General features: G+C 38.5%; 1 protein-coding gene across 1 annotated transcript in view; it reads left to right on the top strand.

The window, feature by feature from the left end:
• Window positions 1–18140, top strand: part of LOC133347154 (neurexin-1-like) — a 281972-nt gene that overhangs the window by 8029 nt on the left and 255803 nt on the right. Inside the window, 2 exon segments of the mRNA XM_061559187.1 lie at window positions 6827–6844; window positions 7561–7590. Of these exon segments, the coding sequence (XP_061415171.1) occupies window positions 6827–6844; window positions 7561–7590 (48 nt within the window).

Below are 18140 nucleotides of genomic sequence, written 5' to 3'. Positions count from 1 at the left end.
GCACACTGCACTACGTACCCTGTCGCTCGAGTTCAATTCCCGCTCACGGCCAACACCAATTACGATTATCTGAACGGGTTCTGGGCCTCCCCGAGGTCAACTCAGCCTGAAATGAGTACCCAGTGTGGTGTATGAACATCGCCACTGGGGTGACAAAGGCGGCCGGGTGTGGTGTTGGCCGACCATTCCGGCCTTCATAGGTGCTCGGCGAATAGCACTTGCCCCATCAGTCTGTTGAGGCTATACGGGGGGTCTTTGTCTTTGGGGGACAATGGGAGGAATAAGAGCAGTGCGGAGCCGAATGTTCTGATGCCACAGAATGTGTAATCTCTGGGCTTGTGTAGTTTCACGTACTAATGTCAGTACATAATTCTTAATACACGATCGTAAAATTACAAATTTGAATATTTGTAATCTTATATGGTTGATTTTTACGTAAAAATATAATACTAATAAATACATATGAATGGACATCTTCATACCGTAGTTTGAACATTTAGAGCTTAGAATTAAACTCTGCACACGTAGCATCCACCTTTGAAAACAAAATTATGCTGCTAAATACATTAAACAAAGATGCGTTCTCCCTCCACCGCAATGTTTTCCATAATGCATCAATTTATATTGTTTTATTTGCATTATTTTACTGCAAGTATTGAACACGCGTATACTGTAATAGTAGACTCTGCTTAATAATTTGGCAGAATGTGTTATATATGCATGGTAGAGTAAGATCAAATCAAGGAACCCCTGGAGAAGGTGTGTACTATGCAGCAGATGCAAACCATCGTTGGAAAGCAAATTGCTTCACAGCGACTAACTGATGCACATTCACCATATATGCTATGATTGTTTTATGCGTTTATATACAGCATCCGAACCTCCCCCACCCTTCCTGGAACCACTGCTCTGCTTATATTGTTACAGTACATGCAGCAGAATTCCCTTTTAATAAATATACATGCATGGGCAATTTCTTTCTTCAATAACTTGACACCGAGGGAAAAAAATGACATTCAAGTATTGACCTCAAACATGTTTTTTTTTAATGCTGTCTATAATAGCTACAAAATAATAGTAGTAATGGCAATGTTAAGCGACTGTCTCTCTTTCTCGAAAGTGGAGAAGTAATCCAATTGTACCGTTTCATAGCTGAACTTTATGAGTGAATTGTTACAATAAAAACTGGTGGGAAATTCGCGTCACGTGCCAACACCACGCTTTACTGCTGATCACTTCGCTGCACTTGCACGGCTTGTCCAAGGTCGACGGGTCATGACCTTCTTATTAAGGTGAAAGTGATGGTCGGAAGATGTCCGCATGAAGAGAGAATACAACGGGAAAAAAATGCTCTGCTGCCGAATTTAAAGAAGAGTTGTCTTGATAATTGGTTTTTTACCCTTCTATCTGGCAACAAAACTGACACCTTTTTACAAGGAGTCATGTTTGCATAGACCACAATACCTGCAGTCATAATGCAAACAAAAAACATAACTCTGATAATGTGCACTGTCCTTGAAGTTGATTGGTCCACACCCGAGACAGCTTTCCTTAGAGCCTAGTCTCACATGGGTTGGACCAGATAGAAGGGTAAAAAACCAATTATCATATTTTTACTGGCCAATGAGGTTCCCATGGTGTAAGAGTTGTCTTGTTGAGGAGTTCAAAACAATAATCATTTCAAGGAGATTTAATACAGGAGCATTTCTGCAGGTTACAATGGCTATCTCAACGGTGTGTGTGTAAATAATATCACAAAATGCAACATTAATTGATCTCTGTTGGTTCACGTTTAAAACAGCCGGCTTGGGTCAATGATGTTGCTCTATTAAACACGTTTCTTGGACTGATTTATATTACCAAGAACATAAACCTGACAACCATTGTATGTACAGTTTTTCGGTGGGGTGACATGCGACACATAATTTACCAAGCAGCCGTGGCATTGGATGGATATTGAATTGAAAACGCACTTACTCCCATGATAAAAATTCTCAAAAATACACACCTGGGTGGTATAACTAAAATATATGCCAATATCAGAAATCTAAGTGCCACCTGCTGGAATTTCTGGGAAACTTGATATTTCCCTGTGAATATCATTATACATGCTATGGCAATCACCTAAACACATATTGGATAATCACACTCCCTAGTTCATTGACACAAATATGTTAAAATAGTGTGCCCTGGGAGCAGTTCGGAATAAACCCATAACCTGTGTTATTATAGTAATGTGTATGCTAATACTATGTGTGCATCTGTAGTAGGTAATATGCAGTATGCTAATAAGTGATAATAACTGCACGTATGATTTTTTCAAGAAAAATTCCCATAATGGGCCTCATTATACATACACTACAACATTCCCATTTGAATTGTCAGACTTCAGGAGAGCATAGTCTTTTTTTATTATTTAAACAAGGCAACCAAAGCGGACACGAGCAAACGCTATCTAATCGCTGATAGTCACACACACGAAAAGAATATGAAAATCTAGGGGGGGGGGCAAGAGAAGGTAACAGGTACATCGATGTTTTTTTTGTTATTTATTTGCCAATACATTTTACAATCCAATGAGTGACAGTCACCGCAGACGTGTGTTGTGATGGCAACGGGGCCAACCGCCGAGCAGATTTACTGCAGATATTTGTCATGTCTCCATGACAGAGCCGGTGGCTAATGAGACTGTACGTTTCGGACCGCATGTTCCAATGACAAGAACATCAGCTGGTTATGCAAATTATAGGGGGTGGCGAGCAGTAACGTCTTATTTATTGCCTCAACAGCCCACCCTGGATTCCGAGTGGCTTTCAATCTAACCCGCCAGCTGTTCTCATGTTGCCGCAACTTTCTTGTCAACTTTTATTATGAAAACATTAACCGGTTTAATCGTTCTGTTGAATTAAATGTTACATAACTCCTGAAGTGAAAACGATTAATGGTAAAATTATAAAAATCGCATGAATCATTTGTAGTTTAATTTTCAAAGTATTATGGGTTTTACTTGTTCTTTGTGCCAACACTGAGTTAAACTTTTTTTATATCATGGAAAATCTGTTTACATTGTATTTCTTGTGGAATATTACTCCAAAAATTAGTTTTAGCATATAGAAGCAAATGCAAGGTTTGTGCAATGTCAGTTTTAATTGTTTCTCAGTAAGGGTGTGCACATATAATTAGATTTATTGGAAAAGGTCTATTTATATCTGTAATTTAATCACAAAAATTTGGGGGGTAATTTAACTAAATCACTTTCATTGACTCTTTAGTCATTTCATCATTAATTTGATGGAACGTTTTAAAAGCAACATTTAAGAGCGTGTTTTTATTTGTAACTTTTGACAGGCATGGCAATTGCTTAACATGTATGGATCAGTTTTATGCAGCTTTTACAATAATTGAATTTTGAAAAACCCCAGTGTAGTTAATTTTTAAGTTTAACAATCGATGTGAGCCCAAAAAACTATATTGTGGGATATTGTGATTCAAGCAATTATTTTACAGATATCATTGTTGATTGGTTTTGGAATAAAGTGTAAAATAATAATAATAATTCTACAAAAAAATACCAAAAAACTATTTAGCAAAACTTGTATAAATTGCCAATATTTAAGTCTAATTCTCACATATGAGAAACGTTAAAAGCCGTATATAATTACACGTAACATAACATTCAATTAAACAAGCCCCTTTATGGAAGCCCCCTAGCAAGTATTGCACTGCTTTCAAGAAGCGATCTTGCATTGTGAAGTAGTCACCAAAAAAAAGAAGCATGGCCCATTTTATATGTGCGAGTCATTTATGACTGATGAAAAACAATTGATATTTTAAATCTGAGAAACTCTTTCAATTATGGTTCTCTGATGTGTTCTCGGGTCGTACCTGCGTGCCGTTCGGCGCGACACCATGCCGAAAAACAGAGTATGACCCCGAAAACACTCATCGTCGTAGAGCTGCCACTGCAAAAACCTGCATCATAGATTTACATTGTTTTGTTTCGTAAAATTTGGGAACCCAAACAACATTGAATGTCAATGTTCAGAATTTTCCTGTTTTAAAGAAAAAAAGAAAGAAAAAGTTTTGGCACCACGAACTCTTAAAACATTATTAGCTGTTTAATGTGAAACCTAATCATAGTTTGCATGGATTCTTTAAAATGTTTCCTTTTTTGTAAACACCTTTTGTAATTGTCGAAGGATTTAAGACGGTCAAGTCTGAGGTAAAGCTGTCCAAAGATCAATTGCCAGTTGAAATGTTACAATACATTTCCTTGTGTCGATTATACCGTTTGAAATGGAAGGTTTGAAACCCATAACTGCTTAACACGTTTGGTAGGTCATCTCACTTCCTGGATTCTCATTTTGAGGTCCTGGATTTTTTTCCCTGATGATATTTGATGTATTTTCAAATGACAAGTTGCATCCATTACTAAATTTCTTTTGAAGTATTGGTCTTCAACTCGGTGGCGAACTGAAATAATCACAATTGATGTATTAAAACGTGTGTGCACCACGTAACAACGTAATTTATTTGGCTGGGCTGTCCGGTTGGTGGAGGTTTCCCCAACACATATTTGGTCAGATCGTTACGTGGTCAAAACCGAAAAATCGATTTTTAATGACACCTTCTTATAGTGCAGTTTGGTCATGAATTTCTACACAAATTACATTATATAAAACGGCTGCAATACCTTTAAACAGGTTATTTCAGTTGTTAAGTAATTGTCAAAATGCAGAGAAAGGGTTTATCATACGGTGTTAATGTCTTGAGGGCAATAATTAGCATCTAATGATGCAGACCCCTATACATCATTTCTGGCATGGCACTATGAGCTTGGTTGTAGGGAATCGTGACTGACAAAACGATGCTGCTCGCTACGGATTTATGGTAAATGTCCGCGTGTATTGTCAAAGGGCAGCTGCAAGGAAGAGTCATTAACTATTGATTTTGGCACATGGCTCGGGGAACTGAGCATCCATCTGTGCCCAAAATGGATTCCCATTGCAATTCTTCATGCTCCGAAATGGGAAAAGAATTACGTGCAGACCCATCGCATCTTCTTGAGCCGAAAAAAAAAAGCCAAAACAAAACACAGTCATATATTTTGTAAAAGTAAACAAAGACACGAGGAACTAACAACATCCATAATAAAATATATACTCATCCTGTAACCTCCGTCAAATACAAAAGCTCATATATGCAATGCATATGGTCTAAACGCTATATATACAATATGAAATGTAGAAATGATTCTGCGTACAAAAATGCATTTATAACGTCTTGTATGTGTATTAATATGAAAAGCAATGCAGTCTGATTTTGGAGCAATTGTCATTGGTTCTACTGCCTGACAAGTAACAGAGTTTGGATTCTACATTATTCCAAATACTTGGTCACTACTAATCTATTTGGTGTTTAAATAACGCTTTCATTAATGTGGCATGTTCAATCTACCTTCGATTTCAATGTGAATGTAATTAATTCGGCTTAACATATAATACATTAAACTAGGTGAAATAAATGGACCATAAGGATTAAATTCTATCTTTTAACATGGATAATTTATAACTGGCCTTGATGAGTATAAGGTTCAGTTCGCACCAGTATATACAGTGAGGCAATTTTAACATATGCAGTGTATACATCTGATGTAAACCAAACACAATTCAACCAATATCCATTGAGTTTTCAAAAATGCTATGCAGAATCCTACATGAATATTTAATGTGTATAGGATCCTGCATAATTCCTTTCAATCCCTATGGAATATTGTTTATTGTCTGAATGTTATTTTCCTGTGATATTTATGAAATGTCCACCATGCACTGCCACAGTCCCTTAACGTGTAATGTATAATAGCCATCTATGATCAATGATAACAATTAAAACTTGATTATAAATGACAAACTATGTTCTAAAGAATCGTTTTCACGTGATTCACAGTTGAGGTTTATTTCTTATAAACGTATTTGAATATTGTCGTAATTCTTGAAATATCACATGGTGAACAGATCTACACAATACGACTGTACGAGTTGTCTTCTCATTGCATATTGAGGGCATTGCACTAAAGTACATCGCCATGAGGTTGTGATGACATGAAATGCTGTGATGTTAACTTATTCACCTAACAGGTACATTTTAAATGTAACCCTTTCAAGACCAAGTGATCTCTGGGAAGAGTGATGACGATGTTGAAGATGAATGTTGGCAACCAAAAATTTCTGCTGGCGAACCTGATTTCGCAAACTCCACAGATACACAATATACATCTATCGAATTTAAGCTCGTCAAAAAAAAAACCCAATTGTGGTAGAATTCACCACGCTTTCCCTTGCCAATAAACGTCACAGAAGTGGGCTTTGAATTTGATAGCGCGTGGGGCGTGCGTTTTTTTTATTCTTTTTGTTTAACAAAAGTTTTTTGGAGTCTTGAGAATGTTAGTAAAATTTTATCAGTTGAGCTGCGCATGCCATCTCGACATGGGAAAATTTTACAGGAGCTGCATTCTTATGACTCTGTCCTGTGGTCTGCAGACGTTCTGTGTGTGGCTTATATCTCTGCTCCAAAGGTGTATTCCCCAGGAATGGATTCTCTCATTTTTATAAGTGTTCGTGTACTGTTGCTTTTCTCAATAATGTGCTGTCTGCTTGTGATTCACAGTGCCTAGAATCACAGAATAAGTTTTTATTCTATATGCTGGTTGTCTTTCTCATCCGCGAGCCAGTGGGCTCGCTCTTCTGCATGACATTTGTCATGCAAAGACAATTGTCAACTGCATGCCTAACAAAGACTTTTTTCTTTTCTTGCTTTATGCTGTCAGATGTCAACTTTGAGGAAGGTAGGTATTTTAGACTGATGTTGCTTAGAATGTAGAGATTAGTGAATACACAAGCATAGTTTTTTTTATTGCAGCTATGTGAAAGCAACCCCTCATTCAAAACAAATGGTAATTTGCAAAAAAGTTTTTTTTTTAATCCATTCCTCATTTTCAATAAACTACTTTTTTTCAATAAACTACTATTTTACATTTCATTCGAGGAAATAGCAATATGTTCCGAATTTATTTTCTCACAACTACCGTGTGCAAGTTATACATTGACTTACACCATTAAAAAGTATGGGACTGCACATCACTATGACTGTGAAGATATTAAAATCCACAATTTTAACAAATGGAGCCAAATGTATGTTTGAGGCATAATCCCAACTTGGAGTGAATTTTAATATTTTTTCTTCCCAAACAAATTCAGCATCAATTATAAAAACCATTAAAAGCGAGTCGTCAGGTGATGATTAGCAAGAATAGCCGTTTATTGATTTGTTCTTCTTGATCTTTGGAAAAGCATTGAGCACTTCAGTGTTTAATGCTTTGGACTGTGTGGTGCTTAGACATACATTGTTTAGTATGTCGGTCACAATACTGAACATGTTATTGTGATGGCAGACTTTGTTGTCTCTGTCTCTATCTCTCTCCTTCTCTCTTGTGTTCCCTCTCTCACCCCCCTTCTCTGTTCCCCTTCTATATGGCTGATTGTACTCTCATTCTCCTCCAAGGTATCATGCATCTGATGGTGGCCGATCAAGGTATGAGTGTACTGTTTTATCGTTTGTTGCTTTTCCCCCACTTCGCCATGCATCATGCATGCAAGGGCTTATAGGGTCACCAATGGCACTTGGATTGATATTCTACCTTTATAGACCATTAGAGTTTTTCAATCAGCAATATAACGTTAGAGTATCACTGCCTTTTTTAATCCAAATCAATCTCCAGCAGAAATGACTGGAAGAAAACAAGGTTCGTATTCGTGAAGGGCCATTGATAAGCTTCGGACAAGCGGTACAAAAACGTTGGAATGACTAATCACTCGGCTTATTTGTTAGCCCCATTTTTGTCAGCCGTGTGTATCGATGTTGGAGTTATATCATTGCACAAATTAAATGAAGTACTACTTGTTTTACTGCACCTTGTAAGTCTGCAACAAATTGCAACGGTTAAAATTGCTGTTTTGAAGTCACAAAACATGTGAATATGTAGAGTGTGCTAAGGTCTAGTACATTCCTACGTGCAATACACAGTATCGCTTTTGCTATTTCAGAACTTTAACTAATTTAGTACAATAAGTGACGTGGGATTTTTATGGACTGCAACGTGTGCAATGTGTTCTCTCATAACATTTTATTTTACAAAAAATGGATTAAGCACAATGCCTGCTTGAGTGTGTGTTCAAATCTCGCAAGGATCAAATATAAGTAGTCTGTGTAATTAAAATTCAAAATATATGTGTGATGTGGTTACAAAAACAACTGCATAACCAAATGCAGGAGGGTCCTGCATTGGGTTTTGATTGTAAAATGTTTTCAACCCATTCATGATGAGTGTTTATTATACAAGTGGGAGCAACCCGTAGTACCCGGACAGAAAACCCACTCTATCCCCAAACAGATGGCTACAGATAGCGATGAGTCCACTTGCTGTACTGCCTCCTTCTGGCAAGCTGGGGTACGGCACCTCCACAATGCCCACACAAAGGGAGTTTCACAACATTTGTGTGATCCACCAACCTTTGCTGCCTCCAAAAGTGCTGGATTCTAAGCCATGTGCAGAGCCACCACTGCCCGGCAAATAAGTAAATAAGCATACATTTGAAGTATATTCATTGTGTAACACCACAAGAATGAATAACTAACACATCATTCCTGCGTATGATGGCATACTTGAAATTAAAGGAGATCTAATGCTGTAATACAACAGGAATAATATTGCTAACACACAATGTACCGCAATTAAATGTGCACTTACAATCTGCAAACCGTGCTTGATCATGACTGCCGGGCAATGCAGGAACCTGGAAGGATAAAGTATGGATAATGTAGTTAATTTTTTCTTAATCATTCTAAGTGTTGGGATACAACAGAGAGAATACATCTGGTACTGATAAGTGCCTGGTTAAAGGATGTGATCCTTAATATATATATGTGTCCTTCAAGGGATATCGAGTTTGCCAGTTGTCACATTTCACCCACTGGCTTTTCTTATGGGTGAACAATTGAGCACTGTGACCTTGTCACTTGAGGCAGGGTACGCTTTGTTTATAATTCTCAAGATAAGCTCCCCCGATATCTCTTAGGCTCTTTTGGTTTCGTTTATTTGATTAATGTACATTACTTTCAACGTAAACATATGCAACAAGATTTAATAGTAAGTACAGAATATCATTATAATGTTGATAACCCAATTAACAGTTTTTCCTTACATAATTTGTACCTGCGTTGCTAATTAATTTGAGTTTTAAACAAAGTCATGTAGTGACTGACACTTTAAATATGCTCTTATTTTAATAATATGCTGGGATGCTTATATAAATTGCAATGTAACATTTTTCTGATCTTTGGTGCATGATTGTCAGTGAAGGTAAAGGGGAGGTCAGTTTGTCATGCATTTCTTATCACCAGCGATGGATATTTTTTTAATGAATGCTGGAATGCTTTTGGATATATCTAATGCATACTCTTTGTGGATTTAACACAAGGCACAATCAGAGAAATCAAGTGTGTGCAGGATTGCTGTTCACATACTCACCAGGCTGCACAAGTGCAAAATGCATTATGGATTTCCTGTCCATCAAGTCTGCCACTGATGGCTGGTCAAATAGGCCATCTTGCACGGGACAGATTTGCGATAAGAGAATTTGAATGGTTTCACAAATCGCCTGTCCTAAATGTCCTCTGCTTGCAAGGTACAAAGAGATATCTCCTATACTGTTGAGATGTAGTTCTTCTTTAAGCTGGCAACTTCTCTGTGGTTTTTGTCTGGTCTGCCATGATGGTACAAAAGTATTTCTTCCAAATAAGCCAGGTTATTTTTTTAGAATAATGATCGGCTCTCACACAAGGCGTTTTTACATTTTCCATCGCCTATAAAGTGCCTTTTTGTCCAGGTGTCCAGCCCAAGCTAGGGTTGACAATGGAATAAAATTACAGAGGATGTTACATAGGTAGATTCATTGAACAATTGTGCATAAACTTCAACAAAATAACATAATGATATTGAAAATAATATTTCAGAAATAGGTACAAACGATACCAAATTAAGCGTAAATTCCACCCGCCATTTTAGTCAAATCATAGTTGCAAGTCACAATTGCAAATGTGGATGTAATTGACATCACGCATGCTTTTAAGGGCATTTCTTGATTGGAAATTAACTAAATTGCGAGAGGATACGAGCATAGTCCAGAAGGTGGGTGCTACAACAGCAAAAGCTTTGGTGCCAAGTCCTCACTTTTGGGGCAGTCAACCAACAATTTGATGTTGGTCATAGATTACTCTGGTTTGCCTATGGTGTTAGAGTTGGCTCTATACAGTGCAGAATTGCCACTAAGATTGTTTTAAAGATGAATACAGCCCAATGGACACGCATCCATTGCAAATTTAAGTATAGAGTGAGACAATGGTTTGAGTTTGTGCAGCTGACATGTAGGCTACATCATAGTATTCAAGGAGTGTCAGGATAGAAGCCTCCATATAATCTGAGGATGTAGTTGAACCAGTAGGCAGTGCTTTTTTCTATACAGAAACTCTAATTTTTTTCTTTGAGATGTGGTCGATATGGTGTTGAAATGACAGTTTTTGAATCTATCAACAGACTCAAATACGAGTAGTCGTTTGTTGTTGAAAGTTGTGGTTTCCAAGAGCCACCAGATTTCCCCTTGGCGAGAAAAGCACAAGCTGAGTTTTATTTATATTGAGAACCAGATTCAGGGAAGTGCATTGGTTTTGCCATATGGAATTTCTGATGAACTTAATGTAAGGATTTGACTGAGACTAGCGTGACTGTGTCGTCTGAAAAGAGATTCATTTCTGAATAATGAAAGTTACGTCCAAGGTTATTTACAGAAACAGAGAACAAAATCGGACCAAGCACCAAACCTTGTGGAACACGCTTTGCGATTTGGATTTTCGTGGATGAAATCTCATAATTTGACACCATTTTAGTTATAATGCACATAAATATATACAACTTTTGAATTGCTTTTTTTTCTTGTTATGCAAGCTTTGCTATGCTGTGTTATAGTTGGGATGTGTTAGACATTGTACTTATGTTACAAGTGATGAGAGATGACCTTTCTGCAAATAAGCTCCGGTGCTTTGGGCTTAGACATATGCATTAATCAAAGTGACAAATCCTCGATTAAAATTAACAACTTACGATCTGTGTCGTAAATTGCTCATGAGTCCCAAATTAGCATCCTCCTGCTCACCAGCTATTAAATTTTGTTCCAAAAGTGCACCGAGTTCACACGTGCACAAACCTCTCCCCCACCACCTTTAATGAGACCATCTATTTGAAATTGTTAACCATGAAGGTGATAATTGATTTGTTTTAAATGAGTGATTACGAACATCACACATTACGTTTTAGGACCCTTCTTGGTTCCTTGACAGTTTCCTTGGATAAAAAAGGTACATTTTTGTCTTAACCATGTAACCGTGCTCTTATTTGTCTTAATCTCTTTTCATTTGATGATGTTTTGACAAGTAGATTGCCCCCAATATTATACAAAAAATGACCAAATTAAGAAAATAGGCCTGCATCGAAATGCTCCATTATGTTATGTCGTGAAGTGTTTTCCACCGCACAATATGTGTGTAGTCATTGCTTGTACAGTAATTTCCAGTAGTATATTTAAAGTCAATTAATATCTGCTTACCAGTGGATATTGGAAGCCTTCTTATTTACCAAGACTTTTAATTTAAATTGTTATTATAATACAGTCTTATTATAATATTGGCAGGTAGTGATGCATCACTATAAAGTATTGATAAGTTATGCCGATTTCAAACTTTGTAAGCTCTTTGTCATCCACTGATGAATCAAGGTCTTCCTATGCCTTTATGGTCATGGTCGGTTGTTTGCTCAGTCTGGGATTGAAGAGATACGCCCAATACTGGTATGGATATCGTTCTCCACTGATGCTAGTCATGTCCGGGAATCACACTCGAGTTTCCAGGTTAATCGTGCAATGTGATAACCACTGCATCACTGCTCCACCGCTCCACCCCATGCCATTAGATGTACGCTTGAAGTGCAATGGATATGTGTACCATATGCGTGACTGGCTCATAAAATTGCACATGATGGTGTGCTGTTGTGCACGTGGTTGCACTTTAAGCTGATGAGACATCTGTTTTAATATCAACGTTAAATGACTGCACATTTACTCACTTTAGATCTGCCCGATGGCACTGGAGATTCATGCCAGTTTGATGAGAGCGGTAGAATGCAGAATATGAGCCAAATGAAGTGTGGGTTACCGAACTGGCTCGCGTAAATGGCCTACGCACTTGATTTTTGAAGCAATAACACGCGCAGTGTGTTAAATTAATATGCTTTTCAATATGCAAAAGAATATTCAATCAGTTTATGTGCAGGCATTAACGTGGCGATGCCTTCATCCACAACTGGAATGACCATGGCTGATGACAATGATTTCGACAACCTCCGTTTTTGTCTTCTGTCTGCACAATGTGGAATTACGCAAATAAATAATACAGCCGTTGATACAATTACTTCCAATTTACGAATTAATATTAGGCATGAAAAGATGCATCAATCTAATTATTAATCTAGATTTTCTGTTTTTTACACCAGCGATATGTGATTAGAATTGTTACCCGTGAGAATTATTTTACATTCCTCCTCATGAATGTAAGTTGAACTTCTTTCGCACCGTACGTAGCCAACCGTGCTAATTCGAGGTGCCGGGGGAAGACGACAAACTAAACACAAAAAGCAGTTTTAAACAAATTAGTTCTCCATCTAGATGTAAAAGTGCATAGCTCCAGTGGGCTTCCTAATATCGGAAGCAAGAGCATTACAGATGGCCGTAGAAGCGCATCTGAAAGCTTGTGATGCAAGTGACCGTCTTTGTCCCCCCCCCCGCTCACGGCCAACACCAGTGACGATTATCTAAACCGGTCCTGGGCCTCCCCTAGGTCGACTCAGCCTGAAATGAGTACCCGGTGCGGTGTGTAAACATCGCCACTGGGGAGACAAAGGCGGTCGGGCGTGGTGCTGGCCACCCACCCCCTCGTGTACCGTTCCGGCCTTCATAGGTGCTCGCTAACAGCACTTGTCCCTACAGTCTGTTAAGGCTATACGGGGGATATTTGTCTTTGTTCAATAGATAGCTGTGAAGATGACCGGAGTTTGCGTGATGCTTTATGCTCCTTGACGAGTTCAGCATGGTGTTGTGGTTCATTTGTGGCAAGCGCTTTGTGTGTATTGAGTGTGACCTTATGTAATTCGTTCGGCAACCAGAAGCCAATGCAGCTCAGCGAGCACTGGACAGACATGGTTGGATCTTGCAGTATCATCACGTCACGTACCATACAATGTTGTACTCGCTGCAGCTTGGTAATTATTTTTTTCCAGAGACTAGTGAGTTGGAATAATCTCGCCTTTTCGATACTATGATACACGCCACCGGTGTTGGCTTAGTCAAGACTTACCTGTTCGTGGTCGAATGTGTCGTAGAGCCCTGATATGAAAATTGCAGAGACCTGACTATATTATATACACATTGTATGTAATAGGTTCACATTATTTGCAACCACTAGAGGCCGCTATTTTCACCAAACCAAAACTTCATTATTTAATTGAATTGTGACTCTGAATCATGTTCATTTATTCAATCGCTTGGGGGTGGGGAGATAGGAAGCAAGAGGAGGTGACTTATTGCCAGTTGCAGCATCTACATACAGTATCTTGTATTTACGTTGTATGTATGTTTGTTATATGTATATATGTTGACGTTCTTTTGCACCGTACATAGTCAACCGTGATAATCAGAGGTGCATGGGGAAGGACAACGCACTAAACACAAAAAGCAGTTCTAAAGAAATTAGTTTTCAATCTAGATTTTAAAATGCGTAGCTTCAGTGGCTTCGTGATATCGACAGGAAGAGCGTTCCAGACAGCCGTAGAAGCACATCTGAAAGCGCGCAATGTGGCAACCGTCTTGGTTCGATGGATAGCCAAAAGCGGCTGCGCGTATGACCGGAATTCGCGTGATGGTTTATTCTCCCTGATGAGGTCAGCAAAGTATTCTGGTTCATTTGCGGCAAACACTGCGTGTGTGTAATGACTGCGACCTTATAACAGCAGCAGTTATTTATTTGACAATGGCTGGGTGCTAATTTTAAAGGTGTTTTCAACATGTGTATATTGCAGTCTTTCCTCATTGTCAGCTCTAGCCGATACCTTTGGAGATGTGGAGAAATCATTTCCCACCACAGCCATTTCCAAGGCTACAGCATAATTCACTGGAGCCAATTGCAAATTGGAATGCGCCATGGAAACAAAACAAAAAAAGGCTCAATAGTGCTTAGGTGGCACCAAACAATGCGTGTTACCAACCACAATCTGTTCCATGCAAGCACTGCATAGCACGAGTTGATATATTTACATTGATAATTAATTTAACATGGTAGGTTACAGTTATTTCGACAAAATGCTTAACCATAATAATATTACCGGAGAAATGGTTGCTACGATACCAGTGTTGTGCCTAAGAGCTGGAGATTGCAAAATAAAGAACGTTGTAGACCAATATAGTTTTGTATATTTTTTTTATTATAATTTGTCTTAATGCAGTGGTGGATGCATGAGGCATATGGCAATTGTGCTTACGAGCTCTTGACTGGTCTGTGTATGGTCAGTTCGTGCGGAAAGTCTGAATGTGTGTGGGATTTTGTATGTGTTAGATATATTTTTTTCATTTCGAGGCACACGCGCTAATGTATTTCTGTGGATTTATTATTCGGCATTCTTTCTACGTCCATTCAAAGGAACAAACATCATCTATTACCCAATGGTGTACAACTATTAGTGTGTCTGCATGCATAACGAATGCTACTGCACAACATACATTTAAGCTGCTGAAAAATATACATCTTTGGCTTTACTGCAAATTGCATAATGAACCATACCTTAGCCCCTTAAACTGGCTTCTCACGAAAATTTATATGCATGTGAAAATAACCATAGCAGTGTCAATTATTGGACTATTTTTATGCAATTTGAGTAGCAGTGGCACAACGGCGAGGCACCACGCTATGAATGTCGTTGTGTTCCTGGTGAACACCAGGGCAAGTGAAGACTCAATCAGTCTTTCCCATTCACCAACCAACACTCGCCAGCGTGGTGAGGTATGGTCAAACAACCCCTATTACTGACACGGTGTGAAGACGTCTTCATCCACCAATTGGTGGACAATTGGCTGGGAATGTTATCATTATTATTATTGAAGATAATCACTGAGAAAGTCCTCAAATGTTCTTCTAAGTTATACATTCCTTTGCAATTATAATCCCTGTTTAGGAAATCATACATTGTTATTCATTCAACAATTGTGTGTTAAGATATGCTCATTCGATGTGCCCGGATCAGGAAAGGAATATTTTGAGTGGGAAAGTCTGCACAAGAGTGGAGTATTACTATTTAATGTTTCAAAATGCTCCCAATTTGCTGACATCGAGCTCCCTCGTTACAAGTGAATACAAAATAATTCCCAGTGATACGAGTTTCGCCTTCTCAGTTCAAATTACCACCGATTGTTGTCGCTTTCAAATAGACCCAAACGGGTTTCGTCTTGTGTAACAAAAAAAACCACGGAACTTTTAAAGAACAGGTTTTTTTTTGGTAATAAGTCCTTTTTTGTGTAACGACAAAATACTTGGTAAAAATGTACACTCGAACCACTGTCACGTGCTGTTCTTATATCATCCAAATTCCCAATTATGCCAGTCACTTATTGTGCATCGTTTGTGGCTCTGAATATATTTTATTTTATCACACAGACGTGCCAATAGTTGGGTCTCAGAATTTTTATTCAAGAATGCAAACAAAGCAATTGTCCCTGTCGTGCCTTATCAACGGTTAAATTAACTATACGTCAGGACCGACTACACGCAGGAGCAAATGTGATGGTCCATGACCTCAACACAAGCTCGATAAATATCTAAATAAATTACTTTATAGTGAAACAGTATTGCATTATAACAAAGAAGCAATTTGACGTAAATTCAAGCTTGAGTCTGACATTTTATGACAAGGCAGGATACCACAGCCTGACATTTGGATCACAGAGTGGTCTGCTGGAAATCCATCTTGACCTATCCGATGCATTATTAGTTTCAGCCCATCAGTTTTAAATAGGCAAACAAAAAAATAACTTGTGACATTTGTCATTATCACAGCCTTACAACAGAAGAATTAGCATTCAGTTGACATTGTGGACAATGGCTCTCCTTCAGAGAAGAGAGACGGGCATAATCATCAACTAACTATACAGTTTGAGATCACACATTATACAATGATTCCATGAGTAAACTGGGGAATTGTAACAAAGTTGGTTGCTAAATGATGTGGTGATCAATCCAAGTGTGTCCCTCAATATTACTGTGCCTCTTCACTGCTCTGAAGAACGGCGATTGCCTACAGATGTCAGCGTGTTACCTATTTTAATTTCTAGGGCATTGTTAATTACAAGCAAGATACAAATTCGGTAAGGTAAAATTAGGCAATTAAAATATATATATATATACATTTACATTCAGATTGTCTTAGCAACGAATACAATTGATCTCATAGAGAGTAGTCGATAGATCTAAAAGAGATCGTATACCAGGGGTCGGCAACCAAAATAACAAGAAGAGCCATTTCTTTCCAATTCGGTACAAAATTCAGTATTTCAAGAGCCGCAATGCATCTATGTACATACTGTACATACGTACATATCGTCAAGAAGCAGCCCGTAGAGAGCCGCATGCGGCTCCGGAGCCGTAGGTTGCCGACCCCTGGCCTATACTGTGCTCAGCTCATGACGGGTTCACGGATGGAGGAGCGGTCTTCAAGTCCTCACATTAACTGTCGACACATGTCAGGAATTGTGTGGCACGTCGTAGGGATGTGAGAGCTTACATCTGGTCAATGTTAACGAGGCAAACTTTGGTGGTAATTTCGTATTCAGTGTTTTTTTTACGTGAACTTAACCTCGTGCACATATCTGTGTTGATAGCGGAAGGGCAGCCAGTGTTAGGATAGAGATACCAATGATGGGCAGAGCTGCTCATTAAAAAAAGCAAGCCAAATAGAACACTGGATGTAGGCTATTCACAGCTGTGGCTGGTGTGGATTTATAAGTTGCATTTGATGATCACTTGCCTACCTACAACCATCAGCAAAGTGTCTAGATTTTGAAACTTTCGTGACTGCAAAGATTCATATTCTTAGGTTTTTTCGGTAAAGTCACGTAGGTAAAAACATTAAAAAGTAAAATAAAATAAAAATAAAAAATAAAAATCACGACGTTTCGGAGGCAACACAAGCTTCCGTCTTCAGGTGGTACCGTCACAACCACAACAGCTGTACCAAGTAAATGAGAGATTGCAGGAGCTACCACTCCGTTTATATAATGGTTGGAAAAAACCTAAGAATTTCAGCAAAGTGGTTCCCTGCACAGACGGGCATTGAGGCAGTGTTCATCTCAAGTTTAGAGTCCTCAGCCACTAGCGAAAATTCCACATTCCTATTGTTGGTATAGGTATATCCATGGTTAAAACCCATCCACTTCCCCAGAAAGTGCTATTTATTATATCAACCCCAGAGGGATGATGGGCTGAGTCAAGCCCCTAACGGGATTTCCAATGATAATTTTTTTTATACCCTTCTATCTGGCAAAAAAAACTGACACCTTTTTACAAGGAGTCATGTTTGCATAGACCGCAATACCTGCAGTCATAATACAAACAAAAGACATAACTCTGATAATGTGCACTGTCCTTGAAGTTGATTGGTCCACACCCGAGACAGCTTTCCTTAGAGCCTAGTCTCACATGGGTTGGACCAGATGACGCCAAAAGGCCAACCCATGTGAGACTAGGCTCTAAGGAAAGCTGTCTCGGGTGTGGACCAATCAACTTCAAGGACAGTGCCCATTATCAGAGTTATGTCTTTTGTTTGAATTATGACTGCAGGTATTGTGGTCTATGCAAACATGACTCCTTGTAAAAAAGTGTCAGTTTTGTTGCCAGATAGAAGGGTATAAAAAAAACAATTATATTTTTACTGG

This window comes from Lethenteron reissneri, chromosome 25, assembly GCF_015708825.2.
Source record: "Lethenteron reissneri isolate LAM-NWPU_2019-01 chromosome 25, ASM1570882v1, whole genome shotgun sequence".
In the NCBI taxonomy this organism is placed as follows: domain Eukaryota; kingdom Metazoa; phylum Chordata; class Hyperoartia; order Petromyzontiformes; family Petromyzontidae; genus Lethenteron; species Lethenteron reissneri.
Note: the sequence above shows the minus strand (reverse complement) of the source record. Positions and strands in the feature narration are given on the sequence as shown.